The sequence below is a fragment of the Myxine glutinosa genome, chromosome 3 (genome assembly GCF_964187855.1).
Source record: "Myxine glutinosa chromosome 3, kmMyxGlut1.1, whole genome shotgun sequence".
NCBI lineage: Eukaryota > Metazoa > Chordata > Myxini > Myxiniformes > Myxinidae > Myxine > Myxine glutinosa.
In genome coordinates, this window is record NC_136263.1 from 133,110,021 (window position 1) to 133,131,040 (window position 21,020).

General features: G+C 42.7%; 1 protein-coding gene across 2 annotated transcripts in view; it reads left to right on the forward strand.

Annotated features, from left to right (window-relative positions):
* The window catches only part of LOC137423207 (myoferlin), a 213,775-nt gene that overhangs the window by 113,189 nt on the left and 79,566 nt on the right, over positions 1-21,020 (forward strand). For both annotated transcript variants that reach the window (XM_068110102.2, XM_068110103.2), the window contains exons 34-39: positions 409-567; positions 1,474-1,575; positions 7,962-8,123; positions 11,304-11,469; positions 14,958-15,028; positions 15,236-15,298. In XM_068110102.2, coding sequence (XP_067966203.2) covers positions 409-567; positions 1,474-1,575; positions 7,962-8,123; positions 11,304-11,469; positions 14,958-15,028; positions 15,236-15,298 — 723 coding nt within the window. The remainder of the gene's footprint in view (positions 1-408; positions 568-1,473; positions 1,576-7,961; positions 8,124-11,303; positions 11,470-14,957; positions 15,029-15,235; positions 15,299-21,020) is intronic.

Below are 21,020 nucleotides of genomic sequence, written 5' to 3' on the forward strand. Positions count from 1 at the left end.
TGAAGGTGAGCAGAGTGTCTTGATTTTGGCAGTTTCACCAGAAGAGGGTTGCTGGCAGATCTTGTGTCTCCTGAAGGAATATTTGGGGGACAGAGCACAGACAGAGCAGGGGGAGCAAGCCCGGAGAGGAGTCTGTAGAAGACAGACCACCAAGCTGCCTGCGGTGAGCGAGTGAAAGGCCCTCAGAATAAGCTTCATCACGGGAGATTCCAATGATTCTGAAAGCTTTGGTTTCTACAGCGTGAAGCTGAGCTATGTGTGAGGCAGGAGCACCAGCCCTTAGGGGAGAGCAGTATTCCATTGAGCTGTGGGTGAAAGCAATTGCTCTTACTGGGGGTAGTTTGTAGCTTTGTTGAAAAATTTTCAGGTGTAACACTAATTTTGTGTCCGGACGTGGTTTCATTTCAGGGTGGTGATGACTACATGGGCCGCTGCATGTGCAAACCATTGGTGAAACTAAGCCCCAAGCAGGACATCCACCCAAACCTGGTGTGGCACACAATCACAAAGGGTGATCTTTCTGGTGGAGAGCTCCTCGCGTCTTTTGAACTTATCCTCAAAACACAGGTATTGGATGTTAACAATACGTTTGTATGTTTACCACCATGGGAAACTAGATGCAGCTTAAATTTTAAGCATTAACCCTTCATTGGGGCAATAAAATGCCAAAAGAGCAAATGTACTCATCTTTATTTGATTCAATCCATTGTGTATATTATTTTCTTGTGCAAGCAGACGGTCCCTCACAGAAAGTATTATTCTGTTGTCTTTAGTAAACTATTTAAATGTTTTGCAACTGGGAAAAGGGAGGTAGTGGTGTTGACTTGTTGAGTCACAGTTTAACATATCATGGTATTAAAGTTAAAACAGCATTTCATAAGAAGTGCTTGTCCTGAAAGAGTGATTATGAATGACAATGAGACACGAATGATCAAGTGAGAGCATGAAAACACAAATTTTTTTTTATCTGAAAATCTTTAATCACTGCCTAATTAGAAGGGAACAATTTTTTTTTTTTTACCAATGACTGTGTTAAAAAAAAAGAAGCTCTTAAAGTGTTGGATTTTCGATTTTTCCCAGTGACGTCACACTCAGACCCCACCTTAATCTATATGGTACCCTACATAGAAAAGGTTTATTTCGAGCCCGGATTCCGATATCGATTCCACCATCATTAACAACTCTGAAGTTTATCTGTATGTTGAAACTGATTAATGGGATTTTGACAAAACTATTGGAGACAAAATTAGTGATGGAAATGCTTTTGGGGGAAGTATGGAGCCACATCGCTTGGAGCCTTATGTGAGCAAGTGATAGAGGGCCAGTGGGGGCAGCAGTTAGACACAAGCTAGATAATTGAATGAAGAGGAGAGGAGGGTGATGTGGGAAAGAAAACTTGGCTGGCATATTATAAAATCATGCTTTTTGCCTTTCAACAATGTTTTTATTTCTGGGGTTTTTTTTTTTTTCTAGCCGGATGGGTCTGATCTTCCATTACCACCTCCAAAGAGAGCTGAGAACATTTACATGGTTCCTCAGGGAATTCGTCCGGTTCTACAGCGCACTCGCATTGAGGTTTGTGAAGATTCACAAGAGTGGTTGGTGTTCTGCACGAGCAACCATAACTTCAATTATTTTGACTGATGTTTTGATTAAAATCCTCCATTTAATTTCTTTTTTAAGAATGCACTTGTTTTATAGCACCCGCCAAAAGATTTGGTTTTTCTCATATCTAATCTGTAAAAGTGTTCCACATAAGAATGCGCTTTTCAATTCATGGGTCAAAAGTTTTATTTTTGTGTTCCATTATACGAGTCAAAATCGGCTAAGGTGTAATAAATGTCGGCCATTTGTCAACTCCAATTTTAAATTGGTATCTACTGAACAAATTGGCCAAATGATGATGGTATGCTTTAATTTAATGGACAGACGATAGACAATTTCATGCAGTATAATCGAATGTAATTATGAGAAAGAAAAAACAAAGAAGTAATTGATGGATCATTTTTTGGCATAGCTTTTTGTAACATGCTGGGATACTTACTATGTAATTTCTTATAGATATTTCCATTGATTTCAAGTGATGTCTATCTAACTAATGGGAGGAATGTTTCCAAAGCTACCTACAGGCATCATAGTCATCTCTCAAACCTCCTCTAAATTAAATATATATACATATATATATATTTTTTAAGTACGTCTGTCAATATTATAGCTGCCATGATCCCATTGTTTTCCCAGAAAAAAATGTATCGGTGATGATGAATTACGAATCAACTGCAGTAGTAATCGGTTTTGCAAGAATATTACATTTTTCCAACGTGAGAGCCATTTATTTTCGAAATTCAGGGGTTTGAAGAAGATTCCACCCTGTCTGTCAATAACATGACGTGCATAACTTATGCAAATATCTCCCACCTGTTGAGGACAATGTGACCAACCTCCATCCCGGAAATCTAAATTTAGACCCACACGTGTACTACTTCATCAGTTTTTGTTAAAGGTAGCAATGGTGGTTTGGTTTGTTCGATCTGCTGTGGTGTTTGTCAGATGAAATAACGTGCGGAATAAGCAAATACGCAAGTACAAAACTATCTTGAACTTGCTCAAAATGTAGATGCTGATGATCCAAACCCTTTGAAATGTGTCCGTCAAAATAACATGCACAAGCAAACTGTGTGAAGTTGAAAATGGTCTCTGCCAGCTGAAACTTTCATATTCATGGCATTGTATCCCCTTTGAATAGTGTGTTCATATACAGACTTGGCATTTAATATGGAATATTTTTTTTTCTTGACTTGGGTTTAATTTCTGAACTCAGTATATCAATCTGGTGAGTTTCTTTTACGCTTTGGTGATTTCTTTGTTGAAAGAACCATGTCACTGATTGTGTTTCGCAGCAAGAAGTCAATAACAGGATTATATCACAGGTGGTGTGACAAAATGTAAGGACAGGTACATTTGACGATTGGCTTCACAATCGGGTATATAAGGGTTGTTGTGTTCTGTATTAGTGGAAAACAACTGCTGCACGTCTACAAAAGTTATTGCCGCTTCCTCTGGAGATGGTCCGTCAACGTGACAATGCTGTTTGTCATGGAATGGTGGCTTTACGAAATTCTGGCATGAAACAGCGTGCTATTGCTCAGAAGTATGGCATCACTCAAGGTCAGGTGTCAAAGATCCTGAAACGAAATGCTCAGAGGGGTGTCCCTACTCCAATACCGAGGCCAGGGCGTCCACGCAGAACCACAAGGAGAGATGATCGCCAGCTGCACCGGTTAGTCTGCAATGGCCGTACCAAGTCAGCTAATTGGCTCAGGGCTGAGTGGCAGCAACTGACAAATGTGCCTGTATCCAGAAGGCTAGTCAACCAACGACTGGTTCAAGCAGGCTATCGTGCCAGGCGTCCCCTGAGAAAGCCACGCCTGACCAGACAACACAGCCAGCGCCGATTGCAGTGGGCCAGAGATCACCGTCAATGGCAGCCAGGAAACTGGAATCACGTGACCTTCAGTGACGAGTCTAGATTTCTGGTCTGTCAAGATGGCCGCGTCCGAGTGCACAGACAAGTGCATGAAGCCCACAACGACGATTGTTTAGTGCCAAGAGTCCAAGCTGGAGGTGGTGGGGTGACCGTTTGGGCTGCTTTTCATGCAGGGGGCAAAACTGACCTGGTTGTTCTGAATGGAAACCTGAACCAGTTCAAGTACAGGGCCATTCTGGAAGAAACGTTGCTTCCATTTGCTCGTGCAGCCTTTCGAGGAAACTTTGTCTTCCAAGATGACAATGCACGGCCTCATCGTGCTCGCATGATCCAACACTTTCTTGCTGACCGTGGTGTTGAGCATATGGAGTGGCCTGCCATCTCCTCGGATATGAATCCGATAGAGAACTTGTGGGCAGAATTAATGTGTCAAATCGACAACTTGGACCAGCAGCCTGCCTCTGTGCGTGAATTGCAGCAGGCTATTGTCACTGCATGGCAAGCGATTCCTGTCCAAACCTTGGCAAATCTCGTGAACAGCATGCCTCAATGTGTACGTGCTCTCCTGAATGCTCGTGGGGGTTACACGAAGTACTGACCTGTAATTTTACTGTCCGTAATCCCAGTCATAATTTAGCTTTTGTTTTTGTTGAAAAAAAATTTGGCTAATGTGCAAAATTAAGAGATACTTCTGGAAAACGCACAGAAGTTTAACACAGTACTGTCCGTGAATTGAGTTCGATATCAGTTTACATCACTTTCAAGGATCAATTTCTTTGTTTCGAAATGTCAAATGTGTTTTTTATTTCTTTTAAAGGTCACATTAACAAAATCTAGAATAATTTCAACATAATTCCAATGAACTTTTGGTTTTAAGTCATCTTGAAAAGTAAGTTCACCCCCACAAAAAATATATTCCATATTAAATGCCAAGTCTGTATTTTAAGCTATGTTAAATGAGAATTGTTATTCTACTCTGGGTGCAAAAATGCCGAATGAAAATAAATTCAGGGATATGGTGAACAGACAATTTTTTTTAAATGTTCCCAAAATAGTTATGAAGCCATGTTTAATAACGTAGTGTTATTTCGGAAAGGTAGGTATTAAATCACTATTATAAAACATTGTCTATGCCCTCAAATTGGCTCCGGGGGGGGGGGGGGGGGGATGCAGGGGAAAAACGCAATTTTTGTCCTTCAAAAATAACGTTCCTAAGCTATTTTTCATAAGCTATTCACAAGCTATTTTTCATAAGCTATTTTTCATAAGCTATTCACAAGCTATTTTTCATAAGCTATTTTTCATACGCTATTCACAAGCTATTTTTCATACGCTATTTTTCATAAGCTATTCACAAGCTATTTTTCATAAGCTATTTTTCATAAGCTATTCACAAGCTATTTTTCATAAGCTATTTTTCATAAGCTTTTCAAAATTTTTCATGTTATTCACAAGCTATTTTTCATAAGCTATTTTTTATAAGCTATTTTTCATAAGCTATTTTTCATAAGCTATTTTTCATAAGCTATTTTTCATAAGCTATTTTTCATCAGCTATTTTTCCTAAGCTATTTTTCATAAGCTATTTTTCATAAGCTATTTTTCCTAAGCTATTTTTCATACGCTATTTTTCATAAGCTATTTTTCATACGCTATTTTTCATAAGCTATTTTTCATAAGCTATTTTTCCTAAGCTATTTTTCCTAAGCTATTTTTCATAAGCTATTTTTCATACGCTATTTTTCATAAGCTATTTTTCATAAGCTATTTTTGATGAGCTATTATTCACAAGCTATTTTTCATAAGCTATTTTTGATGAGCTATTTTTCATAAACTATTTTATAAGATAATGAAATGGAAAACCAAATACTACATTGGAGTCATCAAAAGGAACCAGAAGAAGTAAAGAGCAAATATGGAGTCATCAGGAGGAATCTGGATAGTATTCGGGGTTCCACTGCTGCTACTCTGTCCTCAAACCCATCCAAGCACAACCAAGTGAACCTTCCAGAAAATTTTCTGCAAGAATTCACTTCTCCTAAGACAGATAGATAAAGAGAGAGTGAAAGAAAGAAGAAGCAAGAATGAATAAAGAGAAATATGAAAAAGTAGAAAGAATTGTGAAAAGAATAAAGATGTGGGAAGAACCCAAATAGATAGATTTCAGCAGTTCTTCCTCAGGCAAAAACACGGCAACAGTTACAAGCTACCAAAGGTCCATCAGTGGGGAAGCAGAATCCACAAAGCATCACGATATGGTACAATCGTAATGAAATGGAAAACTAAATACTGCATTGGAGTCATCAGAAGGAACCAGATGAAGTAAAGAGCAAAGATGGAGTCATCAGGAGGAATCTGGATAGGATTCGGGTTTCAGCTGCTTCTCCTCCACCCTCATGAGGTATTTTTGATATTTTCATATGCATATGATATTTTTATATCATATCGCGTGAAAGGCTCAATTTTATGAAAAAGTTGCAACCTAACTATCTTGATTATCTTGTCATGGTGACGGGGTATGGTCTTTACCTTTCACAAAGAACACACCCAATCACAATTTGATAGACTGTTTATTGCCCTTTTTACCTGCATCACTGAGGAACCAGGTCCCAGATATGCCTTGAGAAGCCTGTTTCCTGGAAGCACAGCAACAAGCAAGTTATATGTATAGACCAAGAAGAGGACGGCCTTCGGAAGGAAAAACAGACATTAAAGGAAGAAAGCTGCCTCAGAGGCGAGTTAGAGCTGCGATGGAGAAAAATAGCTTTGAACTCAACGTTGAATTGAATGAGTTCCCACAAGAACTATCAAAAGCCCCACAAGGGAAAAGGGGGCCCAGTAGTGCCCCCCGCCCCCCCCCCCCCGCTCCTCAGTAACATGCATTCCGAGTATAGAGAATATATTGTAATTAAAATACTGTAAATACATCGAACTCCTAGGTAAACTTGTATAAAACACTGATTTGAAATGAATAAAGAGTTGCATTTGGACATCTGCTGTGTTTCACTTTATTACACCTTTGCTGATTTAGACACGTATGTAATTTGAACAAAAAACACGTTAATTGAATCTAACTTTCAATTTATCAAAATTTGAGTTTGTGTTTCTTGGACTTTTTCATTATATCGATCGTATAACCTTTTGAATACCCCACATGCTATTGAGTAAGATTGAGTTTTTGACCAAGCAATGTCTGTGTTCTTAGATAGTGAGGTCAATTGATGATGCTAATAGCTTGTTTAAATAGCTGAACTTTCACCAAGTCATTGGCATTGTCAATCGATGTTTATAATTTGAACATGTACTATTAGAATGGCGCGTCTCCATGATGGGAGTCATGACTGATGCTGCCGGTTGCTAAAGGGCATGAAACATATGCTCAGCCAATGAAATACTGACTATTGTGTCCCATTGATTTTACAGCTTACCTTAAAAGGAAACACTTCAAATCTAGTTTTTGTCTTGAATATAATAGAATTTAAATTCTAGTGACCCCTTCAGCATGCTTCTCACCCAAGAGCATTATATTTCATCGTGATTATTGACAACTCCTCTTTTTGTAGAAAGAGTGAGTTATTAGTGATGGTGACTCCAGAAAAAGTGACTCTCTTTTTGTAGACCACTCGTTTCCTATGCCATCTCCAGACGCTGCATGACTTTATCGGCGGGCACCGTAGGGGGCCCAGGATGACACGCGCTGAAAGGGAGTACTCAGTTTTCACTCCGGTTGTTTTCTTGCTCCGGGTGATATCTCAGTCATCCTTTGAGCTAGGAAGCTGAAATTTTGGCACAATAGTACGCACGTACTTTGGCATAAACGGAATTTTTTTTTTCGATTAATCTATTAATTGATTAATTGCTTAATTATTATTGATTTCCTTTCTCATCTGGGCAATATCTCAGGCACCTTTTGAACTAGGAAACTGATATTTGGACATACAATGACCAAGTGATTTGGCTGTAAAGGGTATTTTTGATTTGTTGATTAATCAATTAATTATGTATTGATTAATCAATTAATTAATTATTTTGATTAATGACTTATTTAATTGATTTTCAAAAAGTTGCAGCTTCAGATGAAACACTGGTGGTCGAGGTATGCTATGAGACAATATATGAAGAAATTATTTTTCGATTATCGTTTATTGATTTTAATTACGCAATTAATCGATCAATTATTGCACACCTCACTCCCAATTCCATCTGTGTGCTGCACGGCGGTATCGACGGGCGCCGAAGGCACCCTGGCAATGCCGCGATGAAGGGTATTAATTTTTTGGCATCAGGGCGGTGTACTTTGAATGTATCTGTACTTGTATTTCCTTTTTTTTTTTTGGGCCATGCAGGCATGTGACCTGGTATGCGTGGTTTGATTGCTTTTTTGGTGAAATTCGTAATTAAAAGCAAGTGTTCTTTTTCAAATATGTTGTATACCTGGTCACTGAAAAACTTATTGTGGTATTTCTGTCATGCAGATCCTTGCATGGGGACTGAGAGGCATGCAGAGCTATCAGCTGTCGTCTGTGAACTCACCAAACCTGGTGATCGAGTGTGGTGGCGCGAGTGTTGCATCAGCGGTTATCAAAAACCTGAAGAAAAATCCCAATTTTTCAATACCAGTGATGATGTTGGATGTTGTAAGTGGTTTGTTTATTTATTCATTATTTTACATATTTTTACGTTTTGCTTCAATCTCGTAGACAGAAAATGGCAATTTTTTCCATCTCATCTGCCGTGCATCCTAAAGTCGATGCAAAAATCTGTGCATGCACGCATGAATGTTAAACACACACACACACACACACACACACACACACACACACACACACACACACACACACACACACACACACACGTTCACGATATGACAACCAGAGTATTACTTTCTGCATAAGTACTATCCCCATTAATCTTTCATATATATATATATATATATATATATACAGTCACGTGAAAAGGTAAGTACACCCCATGTAAAGTTTTGACCTTACATGACTTTTTGACTTTACATTTGACAAATATCATGAAACATTTACATTTTGTAGTCCATTGTATAATTTAAATAAACATAAATGCAAATTTCGCATGTGGAAAAAGTAAGTACACCCTTGGCTCTAATAGGTGGTATTGCCCCCTTTGGCAGAAACAACCTCAAGTAGATGTTTCTTATAACTGTAAAGCAGTCTCTGACATCGACTGGGAGAAATTTTTGCCCACTCCTCCATGCAGAATTATTTCAGCTGTGCGATGTTTGAGGGGTTTTTTGCATGCACAGCTCGTTTCAAATCCCCCCACAACATCTCGATGGGATTTAGATCCGGGCTTTGACTTGGCCATTCCAGAACCCTCCATTTCTTTCTTTTCAGCCATTCCTTGGTGGATTTACTGGTATGTTTAGGGTCATTGTCATGTTGCAAGGTCCACCTTCGGTTGAGTTTCAACTTTCCGACAGATGGCCTCACATTATACTCAAGCACCCTCTGGTACAATGAAGAATTCATAGTGGATTCTATGATGGTGAGCTGCCCAGGCCCTGATGCTGCAAAGCTGCCCCAAACCATAATATTTCCACCACCATGCTTTACAGTTGGTATCAGGTTGAATGAATGAATATGAATGATCGTTTAAAGCCATTTTCCCCGCTAGAGCGGGGGTTAGTCTTGTGGGCCCCATGACAATCATGGTTCCCTATTTGAAACAATGTTTTTATGGCCGGATGCCCTTCCTGGCGCCAACCATTAGTTGCCTCTTACGATGCGCAGGGATATGGTGTACCAGACTGTACCTATTCTAAACCGGGGTACACACCGGGATCATTCATCCCAGCAAGCTGGTACTCAATTTGCCGACCTCGGAAGGATGACAAGCTGAGTCAACCCCCCATGTGTTAATTTACCGATCAACCGGGATTTGAACCCAGGATCCTAGGATCCCAAGCCGGCACCCTAACCGCTAAGCCAACACCAGGCTAAGCCAACAGTTGGTATCAGGTTCTTGTGGTCAAATGCTGTCTTTGGTTTTTGCCAAACATGTCTTCTGGTACTGTGGCCAAATAGTTCTACCGTTGACTCATCTGTCCAGAGCACATTGTTCCAGAAGTGCTGGTCTTTGCCTCGGTGTTCATTGGCAAACTTTAGTCTTGCCCTGATGTTCTTTCTGGACAGCAAAGGTTTCCTCCTGGCACACCTCCCATGTAGATCAAATTTATGCAGCCTCTTTCTAATGGTAGACTCGTGCACTTTGACATCAACAGTGGCAAGAGCTACCTGTAGGTCCCGTGATGACATTCTGGGGTTCTTAGAGACTTCTTTCAGCATCTTGTGGTCTGCTCTCGGGCTGAACTTGCTGGGGCGGCCTGGCCTGAACAAGTTGGCAGTTGTTTGGAATCTTCTCCACTTGTAGATGATCTTCCAGACCGTCGAATGATTGATTTCAAATTGTTGGGAGATCTTTTTAAATTCCTTTACAGACTTGTAGGCATCTATAGCCTTCTTTCTGAAGGCCTCGGAGAGCTCTTTTGTCCTTGGCATGGTGACGCCGCACACTTCAACAACAAAGAGCAAACCAAACTAAATGTCTGTGGTTTAAATAAGACAGGTTCCTCCAAGATCCTCTCTGACGATGTTCTAATCATTTGCACCTGATCTGGTGCACCTGATTCTAATTTTAGGTATTTGAAGTAGTGATAAATGTAGGGGTGTACTTACTTTTTTCACATGCAAAATTTACATTTATGTTCATTTAAATTATACAATGGACGACAAAATGTAAATGTTTCATGATATTTGTTCTATTATATCACCTTTATCTATCAATATTGTTGAAATGAAGATCAAATAGCTGTATGTTGAAATATGTTGAAAAAGTCAAAACTTTACATGGGGTGTACTTACTTTTTCACGTGACTGCATATATATAAAAAATTCACGAGCCGCTAGCTTGACACATTTATAAAACCCATCTTTCACCAGCCATGATTTTCATTAACATTCACGGGATTTGCTTTGCCATTTCCGGGATTTTCATTGACATTCGCAGTATTTGCCTCACCATTTGCGGGATTATTGCCGACATTTGTGTGTTTTGTCTGACCATTTGTGGGATTATCACCGACATATTGGGTTTTGTCTCGTCATTTTCGGGATCATCGCCGACATTGTCTCACCATTTCCGGGACTTTCATCGACGTTTGCGGATTGTCGTCGACATTCTCGGGATTTGACTCGCCATTCGCAGATTTTGCCTCTCCCTTTGCGGTTTGGTCCTCTCTATTCGCGGATTTTCATGACACGGGAAGCTATCCCCCTTTTTTCCATTTAAAGAATGCCCCGCCATTTGCGGTTTTGCCATTCGCGGCATTTTCCAGGAACGTATCCCCTGCAAATAGCGGGGCCAGACGGGATATATATTTGGTTGGTTGCCCATACATGCATGTTGCCCATACATGCATGTTGCCCATACCTGCACAGGATTCTAAATGGAGTAGGGATGGAGAATGTAAAAACACGAATGGCGTTGTCCTTCATCGAGCCGGCAAGCTGGAAGCACCAATTCAAATGTATTGCCTCAACTGATGCAATTTAAATGCTCTAATGGTGGCGAGGTGCTCCATTTGAAAATGTTTGTTCAAGAGATGTAGCTTTTTGATGTCTAGGGTCCGTAATAAAAAATTGTATTGGTGTCAAAACCAGTGACCAACTGCAAATTAATAGAAGGATGCTAGCACCCATTTCATCTCTGCTATATAACCTCATTTGTCTTGGATGATAATCATCGTAGGTGGTTTATTTAATAATTGATTTTGTATTGTATTTCAGTCATTGCCAAAAGAGGAGATTTACTGCCCTCCAATCATCATTAAAGTGATTGACAACCGGGCGTTTGGCCGAAAACCTACTGTTGGGCAATATAACCTGAGATCACTGGACATGTTTCGCAAAGCATTGGACAACCCTGATGAGGTTGTTGTGGCAACACGTACAGGTGATGTATCCGTCATACGTTTTGTAAAAATAAACTGTTGATTGTTTTAATGACGCTCTCTGTATAAATTTGCTCGTACTGATGCAATTTTTGCATGATCCTTTTTGAAAGCTTACACTTTAATAAAACTTTTCTACATATTTTAATGAGTAAATGGGGTTAACTGTATATTGTATGGAGCTTTCTTTTAAGATGTAACAAAGCATTTCGGATAGCGTAATCATTTTGAGTCTTTCGAGAAAAAATTTTTTTGTGCCTCCTCGGCCAAAGGTGCAAGAGGCATTGTTTTAGGGTTATCCGTCTGGCTGTGGGTCCACACCTGCATGCGGAGCAGATGCTCGTTACCATGATAACTTGAGAACTACATAAAGGATTCCAATTAACCTTGGCAAAAGTATGAACTGTGAGACGAATATTAACTGATGTAGTTTTGGGTACAAAAGGTCAAATATCTATGGTCATGTACTCTTCAATTGAAAATCGTTTTACCACAATAACTTGAAACGCAGAAGGGATTTCAACCAAACCTGGCACAAGTATTGACTGTGATACAAAGACGAACTGATTAAATTTGGGTTCAACAGGTCAAAGGTGATGTGCCCTTTGAAAATCATTTTTAAGATCATAACTCGAGTTAGAAGCATTTTATGTTTTCTCTTCTACCCATCTCTTTTCTCTTCCTCTCTCTCTCCCTCTCTCACGTGATATTTTAGATCAAACGTAACAGTGGGTTGACGTCAAATGTGGGCGGAATCATATTAAATGACGCATTCACATGAAATTATATTTTCTTTAACTTTGATTGAAGGCTTATGTTAGAGTTTGTACATAATTTTATGCTGGACAAAGACATTCGCAGACCTCTGTATACTAGGTGATTTACAAGGATGCAAGTATAAATATATATAGGCTGTGAGATTTGACCTTGGGTTGAGAATATGAGCCATCTGTTCAGATGGGAACACCAAACGGACAAACCCAATTTTAAGTTTACAATGATACAGTAGATAACAAATCAATTTGATGATGGTAATCATTTCAATCACCGAATATATTTGATTGTAATACAACAGGCATTTTAAGGCCATTTTCCCTGCAAGAGTGGGGGTTAGCCTTGCGGTCCCCATGACAATCTTCTCCATTTTGCCCTATTTTCTGCATCTCCCCTTGTTAACCCCCTTGCCCGCATTTCTTCTTCGACCATCTTTAGCAAAGTCTTTCTCGGTCTTCCCCGTCCTCTACTTCCTTCTGCATTCATTTCCATAACTCTTCTCAACCAGTCACTTTCATCCTTCCTCAACACATGACCAAACCATCTCAAACTGTTTCTCTTCACAGCATCCATCACAGGCTCTATTCCCATCATCTTTCGCAATTCATCATTTGTCTTCCGCTCTATCAACGATACTCCACACATCCACCGAACCATTCGCATTTCCACCCTTTCCAGCCTTCGTTGCTGCTCCACGTTCATTACCCATGTCTCACTCCCATAAATCATAACACTTCTCACACATGCAGCATACACCTTTCCCTTCAGCTTCAACGACACTCCCCTCCTTGTCAGCACGCCACTCAGTTCCCGAAACTTCCTCCATGCACATCTCACTCCAGCAACCGTTGCCGAGTCTGATCCACCTTCTCTATTCAGCATGTCTCCTAGGTAGCAAAATGTTTTCACAACTTCCAGCTTCACGCCGTCTCCAAGATCCAATTCAACATTTCCTCCATCTGCAGCTCCCTCTGTGCACACCTTACACTTGAATGTAGCTGCCACACTCGTTAATGACCCTCTCAAACCACTACATTTTTGATGAACCCACTCAGCGCACATTGTACATTGAATGGAATTCACTCCGACAGTCCGACACCCTTCCTGCACACAGCACACGGCCACTTCCCAGTTCTTTCCACCTCACCACATGCATTACCACTTGCCATCACCTTCGTTTTTCCGATATTCACCTTCAGACCTTTTCTCTCCATACATTCCTTCCCCTTCTTCATTTTTCCTTCAGTCCATCCATACTTTCTGCAATCAACACCAGATCATCTGCATAGAACAACTCCCACGGTAAACGCTCCTTTACGTTCCGAGCCAGCACCTCCATCACAGCTACAAATAGTCGTGGACTTAGTACCGACCACTGATGCACTCCCACCTTCACCTCAAACTCACCACTGTTCCCGTCCTTCGTTCTTACAGCTGTACGCACTCTTTTGTCAATTGCCATCACTACTCTGATCAACCATTCCTCCACTCCTAACTTCCTCAATGCCCATGTCACTACTTCACGTGGAACCATATCAAATGCTTTCTCCAGATCAACAAACTCAAGAAACAACTTCTTCCTCTTTTCAATGTAATTCTCCTGCAACTGCCTCACATAAAAAGCGCGTCTGTCGTTCCTCTTCCTGGCATAAATCCAAACTGCATTTCGTCAATCTTCACTTTCTTCCTTATCCTCCTCTCCAACACCCTTTCCAATACATTCATTCCATGCTCCAATAACTTTATCGCTCGATACGAGCCACAGTCCAGAGGGTCACCTTTCCCCTTGCATAGAGGGACGAGGGTACTCGGTTCCCAATCCCCTGGAATGCGGCCTTATTTCACCACCAGATTGCAGATCTCTGTCATTCTCTTCACACCCCAATTTCCCGCTGCCTTCAACATATCTCCCACAACTCCTGTCGGCCCTCCCGCTTTTCTACTCTTCATTGCTTTTATCGCTTCCTCAACTTCCTTCTCGGTTATCTTCTCTGCCGGTCCTAAAACTGGGTTACTCTCTATGTTGCCATCCCATTCATTCTCTGCATTCAACAGTATTTCCATATATATCTTCCATCTTCCTTCAATTCCATCTGGGTCCACAACGATTTGTCCCACTTCATCCTTCAAGCAACTCACCCCCATCACATCACACCTCTTTCGCTATCTGCTTTGCAATCCTGAATACCGCTCTCTGACCCTCTTCCAAATCCAAGCATTCTCCCAACATTTTCCTACATGCCTCCTGCGCCTTTGCTACCTCTTTCTTTGCAGCCTTCTTGGCTGCCTTATAACTTTCATGCTCTCCCTTTTCTGCCCCCATACCCTTCGCTTTCTGCCACTCCTTGAACTTCTTCCTCTTCTCGTCAATCTTCTTTCCAACTTCATCATCCCACCACCATGTTTCACGGTGGTCCTTTTGTCCATCCACATACCTCACCAACGGCTCCCAACAGACTATCTTTCATTGACATCCAATCACTTTCAAGCTCGACCACATCATCCTCCAACATATTCAGCCTCTCTTTTAATGCCCCCCTCACTGTCACCTCTTTCAACCTCCATACCTTCATTTTTGGTTGGTACTTCACCCGCCGAGCTCTCCTCGCACCTTTCACCCTTATGTCGCAGACAATCAAGTGGTGCTGTGAAACAAACAAAAAAATATTGTAATATATTTAAATAATTGTTGTTCAAGACATTCTTTCCCCCTCAGGAACCTTTGAGTGCCAGCCAGGAAGTGAAATAGCAATTGACATGGAAGACAGTGGGCCCCTGCTCAGACAAGTATGATTTTGATTTCTTGGTCAGCGTTGTCTTCTCATTTGTGTACTGTTGCCGCTGTCATGATTAAAAAATTAGGTTATTAGTTTGTTTTCACAAATTTAATGTGCCGGTGAATTTCTATACGGATGTGTAATAATCCATGCAAAATAAAAGTACTACTTTAGCCATCTTGTATTGGGTTAACCTTCTTAAATGTGTAATTTACAGCTTGTTGGAACCAGTTCAGCAGCAGTGGAGAAGATGGCTTCACGACCCAAGCCTGAAGAAAATGTACGTCATTATTTCGCTTGTTCACCATCTTGAAAGGGCAGTACATGGCTGGAACTCTTTTACTTTTGGGGTGTCTAGTGTGCATTGGATTGTCAGCTCGACTATCTTCTGTGGGATTGGTAATTCACAAATAGGGTGTTGTATCACTGAGTGCACCATCCCATTGGAAGGACTTTACACGAGGGACCTTGTCTGCTCGCATTAATTGGTGGACGTTAAAGATTTGATGATGCCATTGAATGAAGCGTGGTCAAGTTGTCGTTGGCATCTTGCTTAAATTCCTGATCTAACATGCAGGGGAAACTGCATCAGCTGCACTCCGTTTGCTGCATATGAGAGAGAAAATAAACTTGTTCCAATGATATTGTTACGGTAGCTCTCCGTCGACCCTCCGTCGACCCTGTGTCCACAAGAGCGTTAGCAAACTGACCTTCGACCAGCACTGGTAGCACGGCGCTCGCCAAACCACGCGGTCCGGACAGTGCCAGGACTGCTATAGGCCCTGGTCGGGCCTCCCGCATCGCGGTGATCCCAGCCAGAGTCGAACGCCGCCCTCTCGAGGTGTGGCAAACATTCGCAAAATGACCTTTCTTGGCACAAGTGTGGCACGTCGCGTCCCGTGCCGGACATGTTTCGATGGTGCCTCCGATTGCCACAAAAATAGCACTTAGTATTGCCTCCGAAAGAGGTGGTCGCCGCCAGACTCGTACCTTCGGCTCCGAGGACTTCTGCCTGGCTCGGCTCCATAGGGGTATCGGCAACCTCTTGCTCTATGGTAGAGGAAATCTCCGGATGTTTCTCCCCAATGAGTCCGGCAGTTACAAAAGGGCGACCATATGACTCCGATTGAGCTTGTGCCAACTGTAGTACTCGCGCCTGATCATACGCGCCTTGTAAGGTCAGGGTGGGATTCTCAAGCAAACGTTTATGGATAGAGGGTGAATGAAGCCCGGACACAAAGGAGTCCCGCATAAGATCTTCACATATGAGTTCGATCCTCATGTGCACATTCCTTTCCCAGCCGATGTAGTTCTTGAAGGAATTGCTCAAGCGATTCCGAGGGGTCTTGCCTCCGAGTAGTGAGCTTGTATCGGGTATAGACCACGCTTCGAGGCTTTATATCGATACTCCGAAGCACCACCACCGATGTCACATACATGGGACAATGTGAGATGTTGTCGTGGGTGGTGTTAGTCACGTGACAGTTGAGAACAGAGAGTTTCTACGCGTCCGTGATGTCAGCATACGTCTCCATGTAACTTTCGAGCAAACATAACCAATGTGTAAGCTGGCTCGCCGTGTCATCAGCTTGAGGATCCCCACTGAAAGTAGGTAGTTGCAGAAGCTTGTTCATCTCGAACAGTGACAGGAGATGATTCAGATTAAGTGTTGTAAAATCAGTCTCACAACTGCTTTCTCGATCAGAGTTTAATCTGAATCGATCTCAAATAGCATCTAAGGAAGAATACGTAGCGGCCATCATTCATATGCACTAATAGGCATCAGGAATACATATAATAACAAATACATTCAAGCAAGCCTCATGCGATTATAATAATTTCCTCACCATCCTAAGTAAGCACATAATGGGCACAGGTCTGCCCTCGCATTCAGCGGACGGATATTTCTAAGAGCACTTCAGTGGGCAAGAGATGTTACTGTAACGTATTATTCTGACTTGTATTTGCATTGTTGTTGTGGTTTATCGGACTCGCATTATTCGTCAGACACGAGTGAATCATCACCGCGTCAATAAACGCGCTTTCCGCTTCCGGCACGATGGAGTCTGCTTGAGTTCGTTACATGGTGTCAGAAGTTCGTTGATATTCACGCCATAAGCCGCCATTCGTCTCCATAAATATGGCATCTCCGAACTTTGATCATCCCTCGATCGACTGGGAGAGTCTGGATCTCTACCAGGAGTTTTGCCGGTTCAGAAATCACGTCAGTTTTGTCTTGTCAGGGCCGCTCGCAGACATAACGAAGCCTCGTCAAGCAGGATGGCTCGGAACGTGGATCGGCGAACAAGGTCGTCAAATCTACCAAACTCTATCTTGGGAGGAAGGAGAGAAAGACGACCCGCAGGAAGTGCTGAACAAATTCCAGAACTATGTGCAGCCCAGAAAGAACAAAAGAGTTGCCAGGCACCGACTGAAACAAAGGCGCCAGCGGAGTGGTGAGTCTTTTGATCATTTCATAAAAGATCTGAGGATAATTCTCATGGATTGCGATTACCAAGACCCAGACGACATAATCGTCGATTGCATCATTGATGGCAGCCATGATAAGAGGGTCCAAGAGAAATTACTCGATAGGGGTGAGGAGCTCTCACTAGCTAAAGCTATAGAAATTGGCCAACAGCTAGAGCTCTCGCAGAAACATATGAGAATAGTCCGAGATGAAGATGCTCTCATCTCAGCCCTCAGATCTGAAAACGAACGAACTCAGCACCAGACTCAACGTTGTAAGAGCAAGCCTGATAGGCATACACAAGCCACCGAGCTGTTGAAAGCTGAGAATCGGTTTCGGAATGACGGTCCCTGCAGCAAATGTGGCCAGTCAGTGCACAGGCAAGCCAAGTGTCCAGCAATTAATTCTAGCTGCTCCTACTGCAAGAAGCCTGGTCACTGGTTTGCGGCGTGTCGGAAGAGACTGCGCGACCTAAAGTCCCTTGATGAGGAGACCAGTCTAGATCATGTAGATCTTCCTCAAGAACTCGTCAAGGAATCTGAAATTTTAAGGATCTCCGCTCTACAACCAAGCATCAATACGGCTAATCATGACAAGTGGGCACAGACCGTCACGTTGCTCGGTCAGCCGACTCGGTTCCGGATTGACACGGGTGCAAGGTGCAACACACTAACACTCAACGACTACCAGTTAGTCCAGCACCTCGCAGGCGATCTACAATCGTCGCATAAAGTTCTTAAAACATACTCGAACCATACTATCCATCCTGTCGGTACCGTGACACTCCCTCTCTCTCACAAAAACAAGACCGTTAGAGCCAGTTTTGAGGTCATTGACCTCGATCAGGAGAATGTAATGTCAGGCGCTACCTCGGAAGCCCTAGGCCTCATTGTCAAGCTCGATAAGTTGTCTCTTGTTCAGCCTCTAGTCAATGTGTCTCAGGAAGCAGTAATCTCTGAGTTTCCAGAAGTTGCCAAGACAACTGGAACTCTTCCCGGAACTTATCGGATCAAGCTTGTAGAAGGGTCACAGGGAGTAGTTCACGCTCCTCGCAGACAGCCTGCAGCATTGAGAGAGCAAATAGTTGACAAGCTACAAGAGATGGTCACCGAAGGTCACATCGCGAAGGTAGAACGACCGACTGAGTGGGTGAGTTCCATGGTAGTAGCTCTTCGCAACGGCAAAGTCCACATCTGTATAGACCCCAAAGACCATAAACCCCTTGAGGAAATCTTCAAGAAGCCTCTCCTATCTTCTCCCATGCGTTTACAGCGTATGTTGCTCAAGCTTCAACGGTATGACTTGGAGGTTAACTACTGCCGTGGTTCTGAGATGGTGCTCCCCGACACATTGTCCCGTGCACCTCTACCGGACACCGACTCAGAAGCTGGGAAAGACCTTGAGCCTGTGAACATGTTCCAGTTCCTTGTGATCACGAGTGGGAAATACCTCGAAATCCAGGAAGCTACTCTGAGTCAAATGAGCCTTCTCTGCGGTGTCATTGCAAGTGGATGGCCTGACTCCCGAAAGGAAGTCCCAGCACAGGTCCGTCCGTACTTTGACTCCAGAACGCAATTGGCAGTCTCAGACAGTGTTGTCTACAAAGGCATGCGCCTTGTCATCCCGCCAAGCCTCAGACCCAGAATGCTGAGCTTGATTCATGAATCGCACCTCGGAGTGAACAAGTGTAAGCAGCGTGCTCGCGAGGTCATGTATTGGCCCTCAATGAACTCTGACATCGAAGAAACTGTACGGAATTGTTGCAAGTGTGCAGAGTATCAAAGCACTCAGCAACGGGAGCCTCTCTTGCCGACTTACACGCCTGATCTTCCATTCATCGAAGTTGGAAGCGACGTTTTTGACTTCGAATCAAAGCAGTATTTGCTCACGGTCGATTATTACTCCAAGTTTGTGGAGGTGGATTGCCTCAAGGACATTACAGCTCGCTCTGTAATCGAAGCTCTCAAGCAGCAGTTTTGTCGACATGGTATTCCAGAGAAGCTGCGAAGCGATTCCGGAAGTCAGTACACGTCAGAGGAATTTTCTCAGTTTTGCAAAGAATATGGCATAACTCACGACATTGTGTCCCCCAAGCACCAACGTGCCAATGGAGAGGCAGAAAGAGCGATCCAGACAGTGAAAAGGCTCTGGAAGAAGTCAGCAGATAAGTACTTAGCCCTGCTAGACTACCGCACCACTCCACTTGAAGGAATAAACTTGTCCCCGGCTCAGCTCCTAATGGGAAGACGCCCCAGAAACACACTGCCTTGCAACCGCACTCTTCTCATGCCTGCGCGGTATGACCATCACCTTGTGAGATCACGCCTTGACACACAGAAGGAGAAACAAAAATACTATCATGACAAGCCATCTATGTCAGATTTGCCACCGCTCCAGCCGGGAGACAGTGTTAGGATGTTGCCAAACCCGGAGGCCAGGCATTGGATTCCGGCTGTAGTTGAGGCGCGCCACAACAGCCCCCGGTCATATTTGCTGAGGACCCCAAACAATGTGTACCGGCGTAACAGGCTCCATCTCCGCAGAGTGCCTCATTCAGCCAATGTTGGCCCGGTGGGAAGTCAGCCACTCTCTCGCTTTTACTCTTCCCAGGACATGAGGGACTTCCCTGATCCCACCACTCAACAGGACACCCCAGTGGGGAACTGCTGCAAGTCCCCAAGTCCAAGTGAGCAAGCATCTGAATCCCAAAGTCTCCCAACAGTGTCATCGCCTCGAGCCACTGCATCTCCCAGAAATACCAAGTTCATCACAAGGAGCGGCAGAGCGGTTAACCCTCCCAGACGTCTGGATCTTTAAATTTAAATCAATTGATTCACGTGATCTGAATGTGATGCTGTTTGTTAATTAATTCAGTGTAAGTTTTACTTTATAGAGTTATTTGCTTTGCTGGTTTCCTTTAAAGTGGCTTCCTTGAAAGAAAGGAGGATGTAACGTATTATTCTGACTTGTATTTGCATTGTTGTTGTGGTTTATCGGACGCGCATTATTCGTCAGACACGAGTGAATCATCACCGCGTCAATAAACGCGCTTTCCGCTTCCGGCACGATGGAGTCTGCTTGAGTTCGTTACAGTTACTACACCTGGGTTATAACTTAGATTTCCTACGTTTCACTACAATCATCAATGACACATGTACCTTTGCTGATTGTATAGAGGAATCGTTTATGGTGTTCTGATTGTCCTACTTAAGTGGGAAGGCAAATGTAACATGAAATTTACTTGTTTTGATGTCTGACCTACATTTTGTTACTGATCAACTTGTTGACACCAATGCAAATGCATTTGTGTAATGTATAAACAGTTAGTACTTCAGCAATGCTTCAACAGGTCATAGTGTCCTGTGAGCAGTGCCATGATAGAGCTTATCTACAAATATGCTGATATTTATCTTCCACAATATTTTGTCTTCAAACATGCCCGACACTTGAATTCCCGTGCAAGAGTGAGAAAACATACCAACAGTGAGGGGAATGTGGGAACAAGCAAGGGAATGAATAGAGGGGGAAGACA